The 22,498-nt window shown below is 40.5% G+C and overlaps 1 protein-coding gene across 2 annotated transcripts in view; it reads left to right on the plus strand.

The window, feature by feature from the left end:
- COL19A1 (collagen type XIX alpha 1 chain) overlaps window positions 1-22,498 on the plus strand; it is a 445,397-nt gene that overhangs the window by 61,577 nt on the left and 361,322 nt on the right. For both annotated transcript variants that reach the window (XM_027550856.1, XM_027550857.1), the window contains exons 5-6: window positions 17,842-17,965; window positions 19,961-20,236. In XM_027550856.1, the coding sequence (XP_027406657.1) occupies window positions 17,842-17,965; window positions 19,961-20,236 (400 nt within the window). The remainder of the gene's footprint in view (window positions 1-17,841; window positions 17,966-19,960; window positions 20,237-22,498) is intronic.

A 22,498-nucleotide genomic window follows, 5' to 3' on the forward strand; every position in this document is an offset into this window, starting at 1 on the left:
AATGTTGTAAAGCAATTATTCTTCAATTAAAAATAAATTAAAGAAAAGCTCCTGACAAACAAAATTCCAGGACCAGATGACTTCACTGTGGAATTCTACTAAATATACAAACAATAGCTTATACTTATTATTCTCAAAATGCTCCAAAAAACTGAAGAGGAAGAACACTCCCAAAGACATTCTATGAAGTCACCATCACCCTGATACCAAAACCAGATAAAGACACTACTAAAAAAAAAAGAAAATTATAGACTAATATCTTTGATGAATATAGATGCAAAAATTATTAAGAAAATATTAGCAAACTGAATCCAACAAAAAAGGTCATATACTAAGGCCAAGTTGGATTCATCTGAGTCACAAGGATGGTTAAATATATGCAAATCAATCAATGTGATACACCAATCAACGAGAGAAAGGACAAAAACCACATGATCAAGATGCAGAAGAAGCATTCAATAAAATCCAACACCTATTCATGATAAAACACTTATTAAAGTGGTTATAGAAGTAATGTATTTCAACATAATAAAAGTTATTTATGACAAACCCATAGTCAATATATTACCCAATGGTGAGAATCTGAATGCCTCCCTGCTAAAATCTGAAAGAAGACCAGGATGCCTACTCTCATGACATCTCTTCAACATAGTATTGGAATTCTTAGCCACAGCAATTAGACAAGAAAAAGAAAAGATTGAAATTGGTAGGGAAGAGGTAAAATTGTCATTGTATACAGTTGACAAGATAATATATATTGAAAACCCTAAAGATTCCAAATAAAAGCTGTTAGAACTGATAAATGAATTTAGCAAGGTAGCAAGATACAAGATTAACAGGATTAACAGGATTTGGTTGCATTTCTTTATACTAACAATGAAATATCAGAAAGTGAATGTAAAAAAATAATGCCTTTTAAATCATACCCCTCCCCCAAAATAAAATACTTAGGAATAAACCTCACCAAGGAGGTGAAGAACTTATATGCTGAGAACTACAAAACATTAGTAAAGGAAATTAAAGATGATTTAAAGAAATGAAGACTTCCCTGGTGGCTCAAACGGTAAAGCATCTGTCTACAATGTGGGAGACCCAGGTTTGATCCCTGGGTCGGGAAGATCCGCTGGAGACGGAAAAGGCAATCCACTCCAGTACTATTGCCTGGAAAGTCCCATGGACAGAGGAGCCTGGTAGGCTACAGTCTATGGGGTCGCAAAGAGTTGGACATGACTGAGCAACTTCACTTAAAGAAATGAAAAGATATCCCATGCTTTTAGATTGGAAGAATTGATACTGTTTAAATGACCATATTACACAAAGCAATCTATAGATTTAATGTGATCTCTATTAAATTACACATGATATTTTCACAGAAATAGATCAAGTAATCCCAAAATTTACATAGAATCATAAAAGACCAGAATTACCAAAGGAATCCTGAGGAAAAAGAACAAAGCAAGATGCATAACTCTCACAGACTTCAGACTATACTATAAGGTGATGGTAATCAAATAGTATGGTACTGACACAGAAACCAACGTACCTATCAGTGGAACAGAATAGACAGCAAAGAAATAAACCCATACACTTAGAGTCAGTTGATCTTCAACAAAAGAGGCAAGAATATACAATGGTGAAAAGACAGTCTCTCCAGCAAGTGGTTTTGGGAAAGCTGCACAGCCACATGCAAATCAATAATGTTAGAACACCCCCTCACACCATTCACAAAAACTCAAAATGGATTAAAGACCTACATATAAGACAAGACACCATAAAACTCATAAATTGTACCAGTGTTTTTTTTAGTTCAATCTCCCAAGGCAATGGAAATAAAAGCAAAAATAAACAAATGAGATCTAATAAAATGTATAAGCTTTTACACAGCAAAGGAAAGTCCAAAAGGAAACCATAAGCAAAGTCAAAAAGACAACTTACAGACTGGCAGAAAATATTTGCTAATGATGTGACCAACCAGTGATTAATTTACAGTATATATAAACAACTCATACAACTCAACAACAAAAAACAGACCCAATCAAAAAATGAGCAGAAGACCTAAATAGATATTTCTCCAAAGACATACAGATGGCCAACAGACACAAGAAAAATGCTCAACATGCTAATTATTAGAGAAATGCAAATCAAACCTACAATGAAGTGTCACCCAACACTGGTCAGAATGGCCATGATGAAAAGTCTACAAACAACAAATTCTGGAGGGGATGTGGTGAGAATGTAAATTGGTGCAGTCACTATGGAAAACAGTATGGAGGTTCCTTAAAAAACTAAAATAGAGTTGCCATAGGATCCCACAATCCCACACCTGGACATACATCCATACAAATCTATAATTCAAAAGTACAGGCACTCCTATGTTCAAAGCATCGTTAATTACATTAGCCATGTAATTAGAAAGACAAGACATGGAAACATGGACAAGACAACCATGGAAAGACAAGACATGGAAACAACCTAAGTGTCCAAATATAGGTGAATGGATATCGAAGATGTATCTTCTTTATCCATTCACACACACACACACACACACACACACACAATGGAATACTTCTCAGCCATCAGTCCAATTCAGTCGTTCCATTGTGTCCAACTCTTTGCAACCCCATGAACCACAGCACACCAGGCCTCCCTATCCATCACCAACTCCCAGAGTCCACCCAAATCCATGTCGAGTCGGTGATGCCATCCAATCATCTCATCCTCTGTCATCCCCTTCTCCTCCTGCCCTCAATCTTTACCAGCATCAGGGTCTTTTCCAATGAGTCATTTCTTTGCATCAGGTGGCCAAAGTATTGGAGCTTCAGCTTCAACAGCAGTCCTTCCAATGAACACCCAGGATTGATCTCCTTTAGGATGGACTGGTTAGATCTCCTTGCAGTCCAAGGGATTCTCAAGAGTCTTCTCCAACACCACAGTTCAAAACATCAATTCTTCGGCACTTAGCTTTCTTCACAGTCCAACTCTCACATCCATACATGACCACTGGAAAAACCATAGCCTTGACTAGACGGACCTTTTTACTAGACAAAGTAATGTCTCTGCTTTTTAATACGCTGTCTAAGTTGGTCATAACTTTCCTTCCAAGGAGTAAGCACCTTTTAATTTCATGACTGCAATCACCATCTGCAGTGATTTTGGAGCCCAGAAAAATAAAGTCAGCCACTGTTTCCACTGTTTCCCCATCTATTTGCCATGAAGTGATGGGACCGGATGCCATGATCTTAGTTTTCTGAATACTGTGCTTTAAGCCAACTTTTTCACTCTCCTCTTTCACTTTCATCGAGAGGCTCTTTAGTTCTTCTTCACTTTCTGCCATAAGGGTGATGTCATCTGCATATCTGAGGTTATTGATATTTCTCCCGGCAATCTTGATTCCAGCTTGTGCTTCCTCCAGCTCAGTGTTTCTCATAATGTATTCTGCATATAAGTTAAATAAACAGGGTGACAGTATACAGCCTTGACATATTCCTTTTCCTATTTGGAACCAGTCTGTTGTTCCATGTCCAGTTCTAACTGTTGCTTCCTGACCTGCATACAGGTTTCTCAAGAGGCAGGTCAGGTGGTCTGGTATTCCCATCTCTTTGAGAACTTTCCACAGTTTATTGTGATCCACACAGTCAAAGCCTTTGGTATAGTCAATAAAGCAGAAATAGATGTTTTTCTGGAACTCTCTTTCTTTTTCGATGATCCAGCAGATGTTGGCAATTTGATCTCTGGTTCCTCTGCCTTTTCTAAAACCAGTTTGAACCAGCTTGAAGTTCACGGTTCACGTATTGCTTAAGCCTGGCTTGGAGGATTTTGAGCATTACTTTACTAGCGTGTGAGATAAGTGCAATTGTGCAGTAGTTTGAGCATTCTTTGGCATTGTCTTTCTTTGAGATTGAAATGAAAACTGACCTTTTCCAGTCCTGTGGCCACTGCTAAGTTTTCCAAATTTGCTTACGTATTGAGTGCAACACTTTAACAGCATTATCTTTCAGGATTTGAAATAACTCAACTGGAATTCCATCACCTCCACTAACTTTGTTTGTAGTAATGCTTCCTAAGGCCCACTTGACTTCACATTCCAGGATGTCTGGCTCTAGGTGAGTGTGAATGATCACACCATCATGATTATCTGGGTCATGAAGACCTTTTTTGTACAGTTCTTCTGTGTATTCTTGCCACGTCTTCTTAATATCTTCTGCTTCTATTAGGTCCATACCATTTCTGTCCTTTATCAAGCCCATCTTTGCGTGAAATGTTCCCTTGGTATCTTGAATTTACTTGAAGAGATCTCTAGTCTTTCCCATTCTGTTGTTTTCCTCTATTTCTTTGCATTGATCGCTGAGGAAGGCTTTCTTATGTCTCCTTGCTATTCTTTGGACTCTGCATTGAAATGGGTATATCTTCCCTTTCCTCCTTTGCTTTTTGCTTCCCTTCTTTTCACAGCTATTTGTAAGGCCTCCTCAGACAGCCATTTTGCTTTTTTGCATTTCTTTTTCTTGGGGATGGTCTTGATTCCTGTCTCCTGTACAATGTCATGAACCTCCATCCATAGTTCATCAGGCATTCTGTCTATCAGATCTACCTCCTTAAATCTATTTCTCACTTCCACTGTATAGTCATAAGGGATTTGATTTAGACCTGACTGGTCTAGTGGTTTTCTCCATTTTCTTAAATTTAAGTCTGAATTTGGCAATAAAGAGTTCATGATCTGAGCCACAGTCTGCTCCCGGTCTTGCTTTTGCTGACTGTATACAGCTTCTCCATCTTTGGCTGCAGAGAATATAATCAATCTGATTTTGGTGTTGACCATCTGGTGATGTCCGTGTGTAGAGTTGTCTCTTGTGTTGTTGGAAGAGGGTGTTTGCTATGACCAGTGCATTCTCTTGGCAGAACTCTAGTAGCCTTTGCCCTGCTTCTTTCTGTACTCCAAGGCCAAATTTGCCTGTTACTCCAGGTGTTTCTTGACTTCCTACTTTTGCATTCCTGTCCCCTATAATGAAAAGAACATCTTTTTGGGATATTAGTTCTAGAAGGTCTTGTAGGTCTTCATAGAACTGTTCAACTTCAGCTTCTTTGGCATTACTGGTTGGGGCATAGACTTGGATTACCATGATATTGAATGGTTTGCCTTGGAAACGAACTGAGATCATTCTGTCGTTTTTGAGATTGCATCCAAGTACTGCATCTTGGACTCTTTTGTTGACTATGATGGCTACTCCATTTCTTCTAAGAGATTCCTGCCCACAGTAGTAGATATAATGGTCATCTGAGTTAAATTCACCCATTCCAGTCCATCTTAGTTCACTGATTCCTAGAATGTCTACATTCACTCTTGTCATCTCCTGTTTGACCGCTTGCAATCTGCCTTGATTCATGGACCTAACATTCCAGGTTCCTATGCAATATTGCTCTTTACAGCATCAAACTCTGCTTCCATCACCAGTCCCATTTACAACTGGGTGTTGTTTTTGCTTTGGCAGCAACATGGATGGACCTATATAGATTATCACACTAAGTGAAGTAAATCATACTAATTGAGCAAACTCATAAGGTGGGAAAGTAGAAGGACGTGTGCTAATTCTTCATGAAAACTCCAAAATGCAACCAACCACTGAACAACCATCAGCAGGAGAATGTTGGATTCCACCCAAAAAAGATACTCCACATCCTAGGGCAAAGGATAAACCCCTAACAAGATGTTAGGGGCGGCAAAATCACATTTAGAATCAAACCCCATACCCGCCAGAGACTCTTGGAGGGTTCAAGCAAAACCTTGTGTGCACCAGGACCCAGGGACACCACAGGAGACTGACCCTGACCTGCCTTTGAGTGTTTGAGTGTCTCCTGCGGAGGAACAGGTCAGTAGTGGTCTGCTGCGGGAACAGGAGCTCTGGCTGAGGCAGACTTGAGAGGGGCGGTATGTGAGCCCCACCATAGAGCCACTGAGCAGACAACCCACAAACTAGAAAACAATTATATCAAAGAAGTTCTCGCACTGTTGCAAAAGTTCTAGGGCCCACAACAGAATTCACAACCTGGTGATCCTGCAAAGGGACAGAGAACCCCCAAGGAATTTGACTTTGAAGGCCAGTGCGATTTGATTACAGAACTTCTACAGGACTGGGGAAACAGACTCTTGGAGGGCACAAACAAAACCTTGTGCACACCAGGACCCAGAAGAAAGGAGCAGTGACCCCTCATGAGACTGAGCCAGACTTGCTTGTGACTGTCCAGGAGTCTCTGGCAGAGATGTGGGTCAACAGTGGTCTGCTGTGGGATCAGGGCACTTAATACAACAGTCCTGGCATAAATCCTTTGGAAGGAGTTATGAGTCCAAACGTCCTTTTGACTCCATTACCCCCACCATAGTTTGGCCTCAGGCCAAACTACAGGGAGGAAACACAGCCCCACCCATCAATAGAAAATTGGATTAAAGATTTACTGAGCATGGACCCACCCATCAGAGCAAGACCCATATTCCCCCACAGCCAGTCCCTCCCATCAGGAAGCTTCCACAAGCCTTTTACTTTATCCATCAGAGAGTGGACAGAATGGAAACCACAGTTACAGAAAACTAACCAAGCTGATCACATGGACACAGTCTTGTCTAACTCAATGAAACTATGAGCCATGCCATATAGGGCCACCCAGGACGAATGAGTCATGGTGGAGAGTTCTGGCAAAACGTGGTCCACTGGAAAAGGGAATGGCAAACCACTTCGGTACTCTTGCTTGAGAACCCATGAACAGTATGAAAAGGCAAAAAGATAGGACACAGAAAGATGAAATCCTCAGGTTGGTAGGTACCCAATAAGCTACAGTGGAGAAATACTTCCAGAAAGAATGAAAAGGCTGAGCCAAAATGAAAACAGCACCCAGTTGTGGATGTGACTGGTGAATGAAGTAAAGTCCAACGCTGTAAGAACAATACTGCATAGGACCCTGGAATGTTAGATTCATGAGTTAAGGTAAATTGGAAGTGGTCAACAGGAGATAGCAAGAGTGAACATCAACATTTTAGGAATCGGCGAACTAAAATGGATGAGAATGGGCAAATTTAATTCAGATGACCGTTGTATCTACTACTGGGGGCAAGAACCCCTAACGAGAAATGGAGTAACCCTCAAAGTCAACAAAATAGTCCAAAATGCAGTACCTGGGTGCAGTCTCAAAAACAACAGAATGATCTCTGTTTGTTTTCAAGGCAAACCACTCAGTATCACGGTAATGCAAGTCTATGCCCCAACTACTAATGCTGAAGAAGCTGAAGTTGAACAGTTCTATGAAGACCTACAAGACCTTCTAGAACTAACACCAGAAAAGATGTCCTTCTCATCATCAGGGACTGGAATGCAAAAGTAGGAGGTCAAGAGGTACATGGATTAACAGGCAAGTTTGGTCTTGCCTTGCAAGTTTGGAGCACAAAATGAAGCAGGGCAAAGGCTAACAAAGTTTTGCCAAGAGAATGCACTGGTCATAGCAAACACCCTCTTCCAACAACACAAGAGACAACTCTACACATGGACATCACCAGATGGTCAATACTGAAATCAGATTGATTATGTTCTTTGCAGCCAAAGATGGAGAAGCTCTATACAGTCAGCAAAAACAAGACCAGGATCTGACTGTGGCTCAGATCATGAACTCCTTATTGCCATATTCAGACTCAAATTGAAGAAAGTGGGGAAAACCACTAGATCATTCAGCTATGACCTAAATCAAATTCCTTATGATTATATAGTGGAAGTGAGAAATAGATACAAGGGATTAGAACTGATACACTGATAGACATAGTGCCTGAAGAACTACGGATGGAGGTTCATAACATTGTACAGAAGGCAGTGATCAAAATCATCCCCATGAAAAAGAAATGCGAAAAGGGAAATGGTTGTCTGAGGAGGGCTTACAAACTGTTGAGAAAAGAAGAGAAGCAAAAGGCAAAGGAGAAATGGAAAGATATGAATGCAGAGTTCTGAAGACTATTCAGGAGAGATTAAAAAAAATTTTTTTAAAGGCCTTCCTAAGTGATCAGTACAAGGAAATAGGGGAAAATGATAGAAAGAAAAAGACTAGGGATCTCTTCAAGAAAATTAGAGATACCAAGGGAATAGTTCATGCAAAGATGGGCACAATAATGGACAGAAATGGTATGGAACTAAAAGAAGCATAAGATATTAAGAAGAGTTGGCAAGAATACATAGAAGAACTATACAAAAAGATCTTTATGACCCAGATAATGACAATGGTGTGATTACTCACCTAGAGCCAGACATCCTGGAGTGTGAAGTCAAGTGGGCCTTAGGAAGCATTACTACAAACAAAACTAATGGAGGTGATGGAATTCCAGTTGAGCTCTTTCAAATCCTAAAAGATGATGCTGTGAAAGTGCTGCAGTCAATATGGCCGCAAATTTGGAAAACTCACCTGTGGCCACGAGATTGGAAAAGCTCAGTTTTCATTTCAGTCCCAAAGAAAGGCAATGCCAAAGAATATTCTAACTACCACATAATTGCACTCATCTTCACACGCTAGCAAAGTAGTGCTCAAAATTGTCCAAGCTAGGCTTCAGCGGTACATGAACTGAGAAGTTATACATGGTCCAGCTAGATTTAGAAAAGGTAGAAGAACCAGAGATCAAATTGCCAACATCTGCTGGATCACAGAAAAAGTAAGAGCATTCCAGAAAGCATCTACTTCTGCTTCATTGACTACGTTAAAATCCTTTGACTTTGTGGATCACAACAAACTGTGGAACATTCTTAAAGAGAATTCTGTATGTAGGTAAAGAAGCTACAGTTTGAACCAGACATGGAACAAGACTGGTTCCAAATTGGGGAAGAAATACATCAAGGCTGTATATTGTCACCCTGCTTATTTAACTTATATGCAGAGTACATCATGAGAAATGCTGAGCTGGAGGAAGCACAAGCTGGAATCAAGATTGTCGGGAGAAATCAATAACCTCAGATATGCAGATGACACCACCCTTATGGCAGAAAGCTAAGAGGAACTAAAGAGCCTATTGATGAAAATGAAAGAGGAGACTGAAAAAGCTGGCTTAAAACTCATTCAAAAACGAGGATCATGGCATCTGGTCCCATTACCTACGGCAAATAGATGCGGAACAATAGAAGCAGTGACAGACTTAATTTTTTTGGGCTTCAAAATTCACTGCAGATGGTGACTGCTGCCATGAAATTAAAATACACTTGCTCCTTGGAAGAAAAGCTATGACCAACCTAGACAGTATATTAAAAAGCAGAGTCATTACTTTACCAGCAAAGGTCCGTCTAGTCAAAGCTATGGTTTTTCCAGTAGTCATGTATGGATGTGAGAGTTGGACTGTAAAGAAGGTTGACCATCGAAAATCTGATGCTTTTAAACTGTGGTGTTGGAGAAGACTCTTGAGAGTCCCTTTTCTGCAAGAAGATCAAACCAGTCAATCCTAAAGGAAATCAGTCCTGGGTGTTTATTGAAAGGACTGATGCTGAAGCTGAAGCTTCAACTCTTTGGCCACCTGATGTGAAGAACTGACTCATTGGAAAAGACCCTTATGCTGGAAAACATTGAAGGCAGGAGGAAAAGAGGATGATAGAGGATGAGGTGGTTGGATGGCATCATTGACTCGAGGGACATGAGTCTGAGCAAGCTCTGGAAGTTGGTGATGGACAGGGCAGTATGGCGTGCTGCAGTCCATGGTGTTGCAAAGAGTCAGACACGACTGAGTGACTGAACTAAACTGAACTGAAGGGTAGTAATTTAGAAAGAGAACCACAAATACCTTATGATGTCACTTACATGTAGAATCTAAAATATGACACAAATCAGTATATCTATGAAATAAAAACATAGGCACAGATACAGAGAACAGACTTGTAGTGCCAAGGCAGATGAGCGGTAGGGGAGAGAAAGGTTGGGAGTTTTGGACTAGCAGATGCAACCTATTATATATAGGATGGATAAACAACAAGGTCCTAATGCATACCACAGGAAACTCAATTCAGTATCTCATGACAAACCATAACAGAAAAGAATGTGAAAAAGAATAAATATATGTATAATACACATACATATTGTATCACACACACACACATATATATGTAAGTGTGTCACTTTGCTGTACAGAAGATATTAACACCATATGGTAAATCAAGAATACTTCAATAAAATAAAAAATAAAGATGGCAATGGAAAAAGTAAGCTATTATATAAGAATAAGTATAACACAGAGAATATAATTAATGTTTTATAATAGTAACCATAATAAGATTATAACTTATAAAAATTGGAAATCCCCATATTGCACACCTGTAAGATATACTGTACATCAACTATATAACTTATACTGTACACCAAGTCAACTCACAGAACTGAAGGGAGAAATAAACAATTCAACAGTAGTAGTTGGAGACTTTAATACCCCATTTTAAAAATCAATAGAACATTAGACAGGAGATTAGTAAGGAAATAGAAGCCTTGAGCAAATATACAAGCCAATTACACCTAACAGACTGTAGAACATTCCACCCAACAACAGAACAATACACATTTTTCTCAACTGCACATGGAACTTTCTCCAGAGTAGGCCATATATTATGTTATAAAAAGCAAGGCTCAGTGATTTAAAAGGACTGAATCCTTCCCACTGTTATAGGATTTTAAAAGCAATCCCATTCCTAATAATACTTTTTCCATTCATAACCTTGAGTTCTAATTTTGTCCAGGCACTGTATTTACCTACTGTCTTCCAATTTATATCATTTCCTTTTATTTTCTGTGAATGTTTTTCCTCTACTGATTTTAAAAACCAATTTGGGCAGGAAATTCCCTTTTACCATCTTTATAAGCCTCCGTGGGTATTCAAGAAACATTTGTGCATATCCAAACTTTGCTAACTAGCAGTCGTTGATTTGGTTTTGCACGATGTTGGTCTGGACAGTGTTTATGAAAAATCTGAAATAATTGCCCAAATTAAAACTCTAAGCTTTTCAGAAAAAAATCTGGGTTTTTGGCTTAAAAAATTGGGCTGAACTGGTAACACTGGACCTGCTTCCCTATATGGTAAGAGCTGGGGAAGCTAATTAGCAGCTGTTCCTGTGACTGGGCTGGGCTCTACATTTCCCTTAGTCTACATGCATGTCCTCTACATGAGGACAGCTACCAATGCTGTTAGCAACTCACTTGCTCTATTAGCTTTTCCTATAGAATTCTTATGAAAAAAGTGAAAATTTCTTATATGGACACTTTTATTCATGATAGAAAATCTAAAGCTAGACTTAGAAGGGGCCATGTGTTATTTTTCATTTTGTTTTTGTTTTCAGATATTTAAACCTGAATTACATTCATAAACTGATTCCTTTAATAATATTTATTGAGTGCCACCTTGCCTACTATTCTAGATGCTGGTGGATAGGATAAACAAAGAACCTCGGGAAGCTTACATTCTAGTTTCCTGGCTGGGCTCTAAAGCCATGTGGTTGTGACTCTTGGTTTATATCATTGAGGGAAGGATGTCTTCAGTGTTAAAACCTTCAGAAGGATGGAGGGTAGTGAGGATTGAGAAGAGACCAGTGGGTTAGGTGATTGGGAATGATTTAGTTCATAGGTGGGGGGTGGCTGACTGATTTTATTAGTTTTACTCAAAGGACATTAAAGACAGATCAGCACAGAGACATCTGCCAACGTGCTGATCAGAAGCTAGTAACAGAAACAAACACTTTCGAAGTCAACATTTTGGGTTCTTAAACATGGTTCCAGGCCTCTCCTTCTGTCCTCCTAACTCTGGGTGAGATTTTTCGGTTGGGCAGCCATGCTGACCAGAGCTGACCCTGTAGAGTGCCCCCTTTTATTCTTCCCACTGTCTTGCAGTCTCTTCAGCAATCTTACTGGCTTACTAGTGACAGCCCTGCAGTCTGTGTTGGCATAGGTGATGTGCAGGGAGCTAAAGGTCCCAGCCGCCCTCGGACACCCGTTAGTCAGTATGTGGCGAAGGTGACTGGCACCATTAGTTAGATGTGAACAAGGCTACCTGGGCAGCAGCAGCGCACCAGTGACCCACAGAACCACCAGCACATGGCCATGTACACAGAGATTGCATGCTCCTAATGACTTTCCATATCGGAAAGAACTCTGCATGAGAAGTTGCAGGAAATGGCCTGAGGCCCACTCCCTCGCCACTAGCCATCTGGGTGACAGTGTCTCTGGGTGAAGAGTGAGGAGTGGAACTCCGGGTCGTCTGGACTCCAGCAGCGGGGGAGTACTCACCGTGGGTCTGCATGGAGGTGGGAGTAGCGGGGGCTGCAGTCCTGCCATGTGGGAGCTTGGGTGGGGAAGGAGGAGCTCAAGGACCACGCCCTGGGACACACTTCTCTGGGGCTGGACTCGGGACAGTGGCTCAGGACACTGTCCTCTGGGGCCGGACCCCACGTCCCAAGCATGCCGGGTCTGGAGTGTGGAAGAAGGAGACAAGCTCCAGGATTGGGTTGCAGGGGCATCCCGCAGAACCACCCTGCGCCCTGTCCCTTGGAACCACTGTGGGCCCTGCCCCTTGGACGGTATGTAGCTCCATTCTGGCCAGTCCTCCCCGAGTGTGGTCTCAGCCCCAGGCAGCTTGGGAAAGACACTGCTCTTCCACTCCCTCGATCAGTGCTCCCTCCTCGGTCTACATCGAGCGTAAAAGGGACTTCTCCAGATATGTCAGCCAGGCCTTCCACCTGGCCTTCAGCTGCCATGGCACCTCCAGCCTCTTCTGTGATGCCAGTGACATCTTCCTGCAGAATTCAGTTCACTGCAGCCACTGTGCTGGCTGGTGGGTCACTTGACCTCTCCTCCATCCAGGTAATGGTGACCATGGCCTCGCCCACAGCATTTTCAATTTGCCTTCTTCAAGAGTTACCCAAAGAATCCTTCCCAAGGCCAAGATTTGGCCTAAAATCTTTGTCAGATCCCACCTGAAAGCTGTTCCTCAAGTGGCTCAAAGGCGCTCGGGACTCGGGTGTGCAAACAGAGTGCCCAGGGTTGTCAGTTTTCTCATTGGAGGAGATTTAGGCACAGGAATGGTGGAAACTGAAAGAGAAGGAGGTCATCTTTTTAGTGCGATATGGAGTGACAGATGGTGCTTCAATATTCCACACGCTCCAAAATGACCAGCTTGCCAATGTCTGGGTGAGGAGGATTTAATAAAGTTTAAAAGGGGGTTATCGTCTCATTATTTCATTGTTTTCCAACATCCCAATTAAAAGCAGAGACAGAAAATAAAAACGAAACAAAACAACACAAAAAAATCTGGCAAGCTTTCACAGCCGGGATATTCTAGAACTTCAAAGGAGACATTTCTGATGGGTTCTGTGAAAGTACAAATCCCAACGTTATTCATTATGGATGGAAAATCCATTTGGAGATAAGTGCATCTGGTTCTTATATTAACTTCTTTTTAAAATTAGTTAATTTATTTTAATTGGAGGCTAATTACTTTACAAAATTGTGGTGGTTTCTGCCATACATTGACATGAATCAGCCATGGGTATACACGTGTCCCCCATCCTGAACCCCCCTCCCACCTCCCTCCCCATCCCATCCCTCAGGGTCATCCCAGAGCACCGGCCCTGAGCACTCTGTCTCATGCATTGAACCTGGACTGGCGATCTACTTCACATTTCAATGCTATTCTCCCAAATCATCCTACCCTTGCACTCTCCCACAGAGTCCGAAAGTCCATTCTTTACATCTGTGTCTCTCTTGCTCTCTCGCATATAGGGTCATCATTACCATCTTTATGAATTCTATATATATGTGTTAATGTATTGGTGTTTTTCTTTCTGACTTTCACTCTGTATAATCGGCTCCAGTTTCATCCACCTCATTGGAACTGATTCAAATGCATTCTTTTTAATAGCTGAGTAATACTCCATTGTGTATATGTATCACAGCTTTCTTATCCATTTGTCTGCTGATGGACATCTAGGTTGCTTCCATGTCCTGGCTGTTGTAAACAGTGCTATGATGAACACTGGAGTACATGTGTGTCTTTCAGTTCTGGTTTCCTCGGTGTGTATGCCCGGCAGTGGGATCGCTGGGTCGTATGGCAGTTGAATGAACAGGCTGGTCTATCTTTGCCATTGGTGGCTGCAGCAGCTCCCAGCTCGTCTGGAGCTCGCCTCAGGAGGTCGCTGCCACTCACTGGTCCACTGAGGAGAGTTCTTTGATTTGGCTGGAAAAACAGCAACCTGCTGATTGGGTGAGGCTGTATCACGTGATGGTTGTCACGGAAGGAGTGTGCCGAGCATCCTCATGAGAGCAGAAAGCGATGCTTCCAGATTGCAGGACAGCTGACCACTGAGGCGTATGACAGTGTAGGTGTTCCCAGTACTCGTTTAAGAGGTTTGATGGATATATACAGGTAATATTAATATACTGTTATAGTGAGGATGGAGAGAGCTTTGTCTATTTTACAGCAGGAAGAGGATGAAGATATGCGTATATTTATAAACCAAGGTAAGAGGGGTATTGGTGAGGGAGAGGTGGGAGACATAAATGGAGTTTGAACATATGAAGTACAAAAATGGTTGTAGAATGGGAGATGAAGCAACAGAGAAAGAGATGATACATTCTTGGAAGACAGGAAGCAGTGGAGTCACAAGCATAGAGGAAACTGCTAGGTGGGCGCTGTTGGCACATGGGCCAGGATACTTCCCCAGGCACCAGGAGAGGCTCAACCCAGGAGGAATCAGAGAGCGTCTGTGGAGGCTGGAAAGGATGTGTGTGTGTGTGTGTGTGTGTGTGTGTGTGTGTGTGCATGTGCGCATGCATGTGATGAAAATGAGATCCTGGGTTACTTCCTCATTCATCATCCAGCCAGACAAGAGAGCCAGATAGCCTCCGGGCTGGGGGTGAGCAGATTAGTGAAGAAGGTAAAACCAGAGTTTATATCTGTATCTGTGTATATACAGACCAACCTCCTTTTATTGTGTTTCACTTTCCTGCGCTTCACAGATATTGGTGATTTTTCTTTTTTTCCATATTGAAGGTTTGTGACATATGTGTGTTGTCAAATGATGGCTAGCATTTTTTCTTAGCAATAACATTTTATGTACATTTATAGATACAATAGAGTACAGTATTGTGTAAATACAACTTTTACATACACTAGGCAACCAGAAAACTTGTGTGACTCACTTTACTGCGATATTCACTTCATTCCAGTAATCTGGAACTAAGCCTGCAGTATTCCTGAGGTATGTTGTGTACATGTATGAACATATACATAGATGCATAATATGTGTGTGCATGTATTTAACCAAGTAAGAACTTTAGGCCAGCATAGCTTTTTCATATTTTTTCCTGATTTCCTTACTACACATGACTTTGTCTCTAACACAAAGTGTAAAGCCAAAGCTCCAGAATTCCCCATGAGTTTGGTTGTCAGTTTCAGTGGAGCTTGGTGTGATATTCCCAGTGTCTGACTCTTTGCAACCCCATGGACCGTAGCCCGCCAGGATCGTCTGTCCATGGAATTCTTCAGGCAAGAATACTGGAGTGGGTTGACATTACCTTCTCCAGGGGATTTTCCTGACTCAGGGATCGAACCCAGGTCTCCTGCACTGAAGGCACATTCTTTACCGTCTGAGCCACCAGGGAAGTCCCAGTTAGTAGTTACTATCTCAATATATGATATTTTATGTATATAAACAACCTCTGGCCGTGTAAGCCTCAAGAGAATTTGTGTCTGCTACACATGATTGTTTAAAAGAAAAGCAAGATTCCTGCCTTGCCGAGTGTTTATATACAATGTGGTTAAGTTTATATTTTTGAGATTAGTTGTTTGTCAGTTGCTTCATTTACTATTATTTTCTCCCATTCTGAAGGCTGTCTTTTCACCTTGCTTATAGTTTCTTTTGTTGTGCAGAAACTTTTAATTTTAATTAGATCCCATTTGTTTATTTTTGCTTTTATTTCCAATATTCTGGGAGGTGGGTCATAGAGGATCCTGCTGTGATTTGCAGCTCAATTCCAGAAAAATAAACGACCCAATCAAAAAATGGGCCAAAGAACTAAATAGACATTTCTCCAAAGAAAGACATACAGATGGCTCACAAACACATGAAAAGATGCTCAACATCACTCATTATCAGAGAAATGCAAATCAAAACCACTATGAGGTACCATTTCATGCCAGTCAGAATGGCTGTGATCCAAATGTCTACAAGCAATAAATGCTGGAGAAGATGTGGAGAAAAGGGAACCCTCTTACACTGTTGGTGGGAATGCAAACTAGTACAGCCACTATGGAGAACAGTGTGGAGATTCCTTAAAAAACTGGAAATAGAACTGCCATACAACCCAGCAATCCCACTGCTGGGCATACACACGGAGGAAATCAGAATTGAAAGAGACACATGTACCCCAATGTTCATTGCAGCGCTGTTTATAATAGCCAGGACATGGAAGCAACCTAGATGTCCATCAGCAGATGAATGGATAAGAAAGCTGTGGTGCATATACACAATGGAGTATTACTCAGCTGTTAAAAAGAATACATTTGAATCAGTTCTAATGAAGTGGATGAAACTAGAGCTGATTATACAGAGTGAAGTAAGCCCGAAAGAAAAACACCAATACAGTATACTAATGCATATATATGGAATTTAGAAAGATGATAACGATAACCCTGTATGCGAGACAGCAAGAGACACAGATGTAAAGAACAGTCTTTTGGACTCTGTGGGAGAGGGAGGAGGGGGATGATTTGGGAGAATGGCATTGAAACATGTATAATATCATATAAGAAATGAATCGCCAGTCTAGGTTCGATACAGGATACAGGATACTTGGGGCTGGTGCACTGGGATGACCCAGAGGGATGGTATGGGGAGGGAGGTGGGAGGGGGGTTCAGGATTTGGAACACGTGTACACCCATGGTGGATTCATGTTGATGTATGGCAAAACCAATACAATATTGTAAAGTAATTAGCCTCCAATTAAAAAAATAAAAATAAATAAAAAAATAAAATCCAGACTTTGTAGAGGAAAAAAAAAACAAAACAATGTGGTTAAGTTTAAAAGTCAACATGAAGGAATGTGTTTCTCCATGTTTTCCAATGAAAATCTAAATATAATGTGTGTTCACTGTGAATTTTTTCCCCAAAGTTTCTTCATGGATCCAGTGAGACCAGTATTTTGAAACAAATTGAGGCAAAAGTATACTTGGACTGTCTTTAGGTTTCTCTCTGCTACCTAGGAAGAATTTGAGTATTTTTATTTCCTGTAAGAATGAAAAAATCAGCTAAAATGCCTTTATGGTATTTAGTTTCAGTCTTAAATTGATACCTAGGAAATCAGAATTAGGAATTTATTTTGCAAGAGTTTAAGTGGTAAAACTTCTTTGGAATAATATACATGTAATTGTTAATAGTGCTCTTTAAAATCCCCTGTACGTCTCTCTACTAATAAAACCAGGAGATAGTATCTATTTTCTTTATAACTGTCTGCTGTTTGCAAGACTGCAGTGAATTCCGAGATTCTGTGGGAATATCTTGTTGAGTAAAGGAATACCACCCCACAGTACAATAGTCTGAAAGTTGCTCACTTTTACATACCTCAAGCTTTAGCAACACTTTATCAGGAAATTTATAAAAAGGGAAAGAACAGGATAAAAATTCCATAGGTAACTGTAGGTGTGACTGCTTCTGTATTCATTAGGTAGATAACTGTAATGAGTTATAAATTCATTGAGAAAATACAGCTGAGATACTGAGTTGTAGAAACCTTCATACTGAGATACTCTGTCCTTGCCTCCTTCAGTTTCCACACAATGGTTCTTTGTTTTCCTCCCACAGTAAGATATTTCCCAAAGGCCTTCCTGAGGAGTTCGCCATAGCTGCCATGTTTCGGGTGCGAAGGAGCGCAAAGAAGGAACGGTGGTTCCTGTGGCAGGTTTTAAACCAGCGCAACATGCCACAGGTAAGGACGGAACCAGAGAGGTATGCTGATGAGTGTTCTCTCTTGAAACTGTGGGCATAAATTTGGGAGCAGACCTCATATAGGAGTATTCTTTTAGAGGAATCATCCACAGGAAATGCAAGTATTCTTAGCGTTCGGGGTGCGGGGTGGTGTCTCACTGAGATACATAATTGGAGAGCCTGGTGGGTGAGACAAGATTAGAGTTTTGTTTTGTCTTGTTTTTTTTTTCTGGATTCCTGTTTTGTCTGAAGGCACTCAAATTGACTGCCCTTTCTGTACAACTGCTTCATTGACGCCAAGTGCATCTCACTAACAACTTCTTCATCTCCTATCATTTCTGATATCTCCTATTATATATTTAAAAGCTGTTAATTGTTTCATCTGACATCCCTAATGAATTAGGGAATGAGATATAAATATTGATTCCATCAATAGAAAATAATTGGACACATGCTAGATGCTAGTTAGTGACAAAATAAGACATTGGCAAAGCGTGATTCCTGTTCTCAGGGAGCCTAAGGTCTGGGGATGCCACACCGGAGCACGATCGCAGGGTAGCGGTGGCCGAAGACAGTTTGGAGTTGGGTGAGAACTGTGGGAGTGTGGAAGAGACAACTCCCCAAGATGGCCCATGAAGGGAGCGGGGATCTAGGAACACTTGTGAGAGAGGTTGGTCAGAAAGGAAGGGAGCAGGTACTCCAGGGAGTGAAGGTAAACATCACGGTTACTGATGGGCATCATCTATCTGTGTTTATTTCTGTACATATCCATCAGAATGTTTTTATTACCATACGTGAAATAGATTGCCACTCCAGGTTCGATGCATGATACAGGATGCTCACAGCTGGTGCACTGGGATGACCCAGAGGGATGGGATGGGGAGGGAGGAGGGAGGGGGGTTCAGGATGGGGAACACATGAACACCCATGGCTGACTCGTGTCAATGTATGGCAAAACCCACTACAATATTGTAAAGTAATTAGTGTCCAATTAAAATTAATTAATTTTTTAAAAATTTTAAAAAATGTTTTTCATTTTACTGATTTTTTATATCTGTTATCATAGTCAGAATTTTATGATGGAAATATGACTTGAACAGGAAGAATATGCACTCTGTGAAAATGTATTTTCTCTGCATCATGCAAATCATCAAAGGTTAAAGAGGTTGATCTCAGTTTCCATGCTAAGGGAAGTGATCATCTCTTATTTTTATTATTATTATTATTTTTTTTTACTTTACAATATTGTATTGGTTTTGCCATACATCAACATGCATCCGCTATGGGTGTACAAGTGTTCCCCATCCTGAACCCCCTCCCACCTCCCTCCCCATACCATCCCTCTGGATCATCCCAGTGCACCAACCCCAAGCTTCCTGTATCCTGCATCGAACCTGGACTGGCGATTCGTATCTTATATGATATTATACATGTTTCAATGCCATTCTCCCAAATCATCCCCCCTTCCTTCTCCCACAGAGTCCAAAAGACTGTTCTATACATCTGAGTCTCTTTTGCTGTCTCGCATACTGGGTTGTCATTACCATCTCTCTAAATTCCATATATATGTGTTAGTATACTGTATTGGTGTTTTTCTTTCTGGCTTACTTCACTCTGTATAATAGGCTCCAGTTTCATCTACCTCATTAGAACTGATTCAAATGTATTCATCTCTTATTCTTTTTACATTAGTAACATTTAATTCTTGAATTACTTATACAGAGTTTTTTAATACACACACACACACATATACTCCTAGATGTCCTCTCACAAAAGGAGCATACTGCACTCACCAAATACCACATATTTAAATCATTTTTGTAGCTGGATGTTTACTGTTCTTTTATGTTAAGAAATCTGATGGACACAAATGTCATTTAGAACATTTTACTGAGTGCCCCAGTTCTACTAACATGAAACTTGAGTTTTTACTTGTATCTTTAATAATTTTTAAAACTGAATTTCAAACATTTAAAGATAATTTGCATTTTTGCAGGTTTCTGTAATAGTTGATGGTGGAAGGAAGGTGGTGGAATTGATGTTCCAAGCTGCCGAGGGAGATGTGTTGAACTACATTTTTAAAAATCAAGAACTCCGTTCTTTGTTTGATCGTCAGTGGCATAAACTGGGCTTTGGTATACAATCCCAGGCCATTTCACTGTATGTGGACTGTAACTTAGTTGCAAGCCGACACACTGACAGAAATGGCACAGTGGACTTCCGTGGGAGGACTGTTATTGCTGCCCGAGCTTCAGATGGCAAACCTGTGGATGTGAGTTGTGGACTAGTAACTTTTATAACTTTAAAGAAAATGTCTTATTAAAACCTTTTTGCCTTTAATAGCTATATATTTCTTTCTCAACACTGCTTAATTTGCTATCGGATGTGTGAAGCATAGCTATGTATTTCCAGTCACATTTTCACATATATTATTTTCTATCTGTTTTCACTTATTTTTCTCTAGCCTGTGAATTTGAAAGAACTAGGTAATGCCTTAAAAATAAAGTTATTAAAATTAAATTTTAGTAAAAATTGAAAATATTATACAAAACTAAGCTTGATCTAGGCTTCCCAGGTACTTCAGATGGTAAAGAATCTGCCTGCCATGCAGGAGACCTGGGCTCGATCCCTGGGTTGGGAAGATCCCCTGAAGAAGGGAATGGCAATACTCTCCAGTATTCTCGCCTGGAGAATTCCATGGACAGAGGAGCCTGGTAGGCTACAGTCCATGGGGTCGCAAAGAGTCAAACATGACTGAACTCCTAACACATACATACACGTAAGTTTGATCTAAGTTCATATGCTTTGAATAGAAAGTCTGGAAAAAGATGAAGTTAAATGGTTCCAGATTATCTGAAGTTTACATTCAAGAACAATAGGCTCTTTATTCATCCTCAGATTCACAAGTGTTTGTATTGCAAACTATTTTTCATTAATTCATAACGGTTTTTCAGAGTTTTGTTGGATAAAAGGGGAGGGGAAGTATATCTAAATTTGATGACTTCATGTGTTCTTATGGGTGGAATGATGGAAAAACCCATACAAATAATCTGAGTGCAGACCACCAACAGGAATTGTTAACACAAAGCACTTCACAGTTAGGTTTTATTTCAAAAGTATGATTCTGTGCAAGTACATGTTTGGCTAGCATATTATTTTTAAAAGTTTCTGTGGAAGACATCAGAGATGGATGACAGATAGATATATAGACAGATATTACACAATAGAATGGGACAGACTAGAGATCTCTTCAAGAAAATTAGACATACCAAGGGAACATTTCATGCAAAGATAGGCTCAATAAAGGACAGAAATGGTATGGACCTAATAGAAGCAGAAGATATTAAGAAGAGGTGGCAAGAATACACAGAAGAACTGTACAAAAAAGACCTTCATGACCCAGATAATCACGATGGTGTGATCACTGACCTAGAGCCAGACATCCTGGAATGTGAAGTCAAGTAGGCCTTAGGAAGCATCACTACAAACAAAGCTAGTGGAGGTGATGGAATTCCAGTTGAAATATTTCAAATCCTAAAAGATAATGCTGTGAAAGTGCTGCACTCAATATGTCAGCAAATTTGGAAAACTCAGCAGTGGCCACAGGACTGGAAAAGGTCAGTTTTCATTCCAATCCCAAAGAAAGGCAATGCCAAAGAATGCTCAAACTACCGCACAATTGCACTCATCTCACACGCTAGTAAAGTCATGCTCAAAATTCTCCAAGCCAGGCTTCAGCAATACATGAACCATGAACTTCCAGATATTCAAGCTGGTTTTAGAAAAGGCATAGGAACCAGAGATCAAATTGCCAACATCTGCTGGATCATGGAAAAAGCAAGAGAGTCCTAGAAAAACATCTATTTCTGCTATATTGACTATGCCAAAGCCTTTGACTTGTGTATCACAATAAACTGTGCAAAATTTTAAAAGAGATGGGAATACCAGACCACCTGACCTGCCTCCTGAGAAATCTGTATGCAGGTCAGGAAGCAACAGTTAGAACTGGATATGGAACAACAGACTGGTTCCAAATAGGAAAAGGAGTATGTCAAGGCTGTATATTGTCACCCTGCTTATTTAACTTATATGTAGAGTACATCATGAGAAATGCTGGGCTGGAGGAAGCACAAGCTGGAATCAAGATTGCCAGGAGAAATATCAATAACCTTAGATATGCAGAGGACACCACCTTTACGGCAGAAAGTGAAGAAGAACTAAAGAGCTTCTTGATGAAAGTGAAAGAGGAGAGTGAAAAAGTTGGCTTAAAACTCAACATTCAGAAAACTAAGATCATGGTATTTAGTCCCATCACTTCATGGCAAATAGATGGGGAAACTGGCTGTTTATATTTTTATTTTATATTTTATATAGTGGCTGACTATATTTTTCTGGGCTCTAAAATCACTGCAGATGGTGATTGAAGCCATGAAATTAAAAGACACTTACTCCTTGGAAGGAAAGTTATGACTAACCTAGACAGCATATTAAAAAGCAGAGACATTACTTTGCCAACAAAGGTCCGTCTAGTCAA

Source organism: Bos indicus x Bos taurus, chromosome 9 (genome assembly GCF_003369695.1).
Source record: "Bos indicus x Bos taurus breed Angus x Brahman F1 hybrid chromosome 9, Bos_hybrid_MaternalHap_v2.0, whole genome shotgun sequence".
NCBI lineage: Eukaryota > Metazoa > Chordata > Mammalia > Artiodactyla > Bovidae > Bos > Bos indicus x Bos taurus.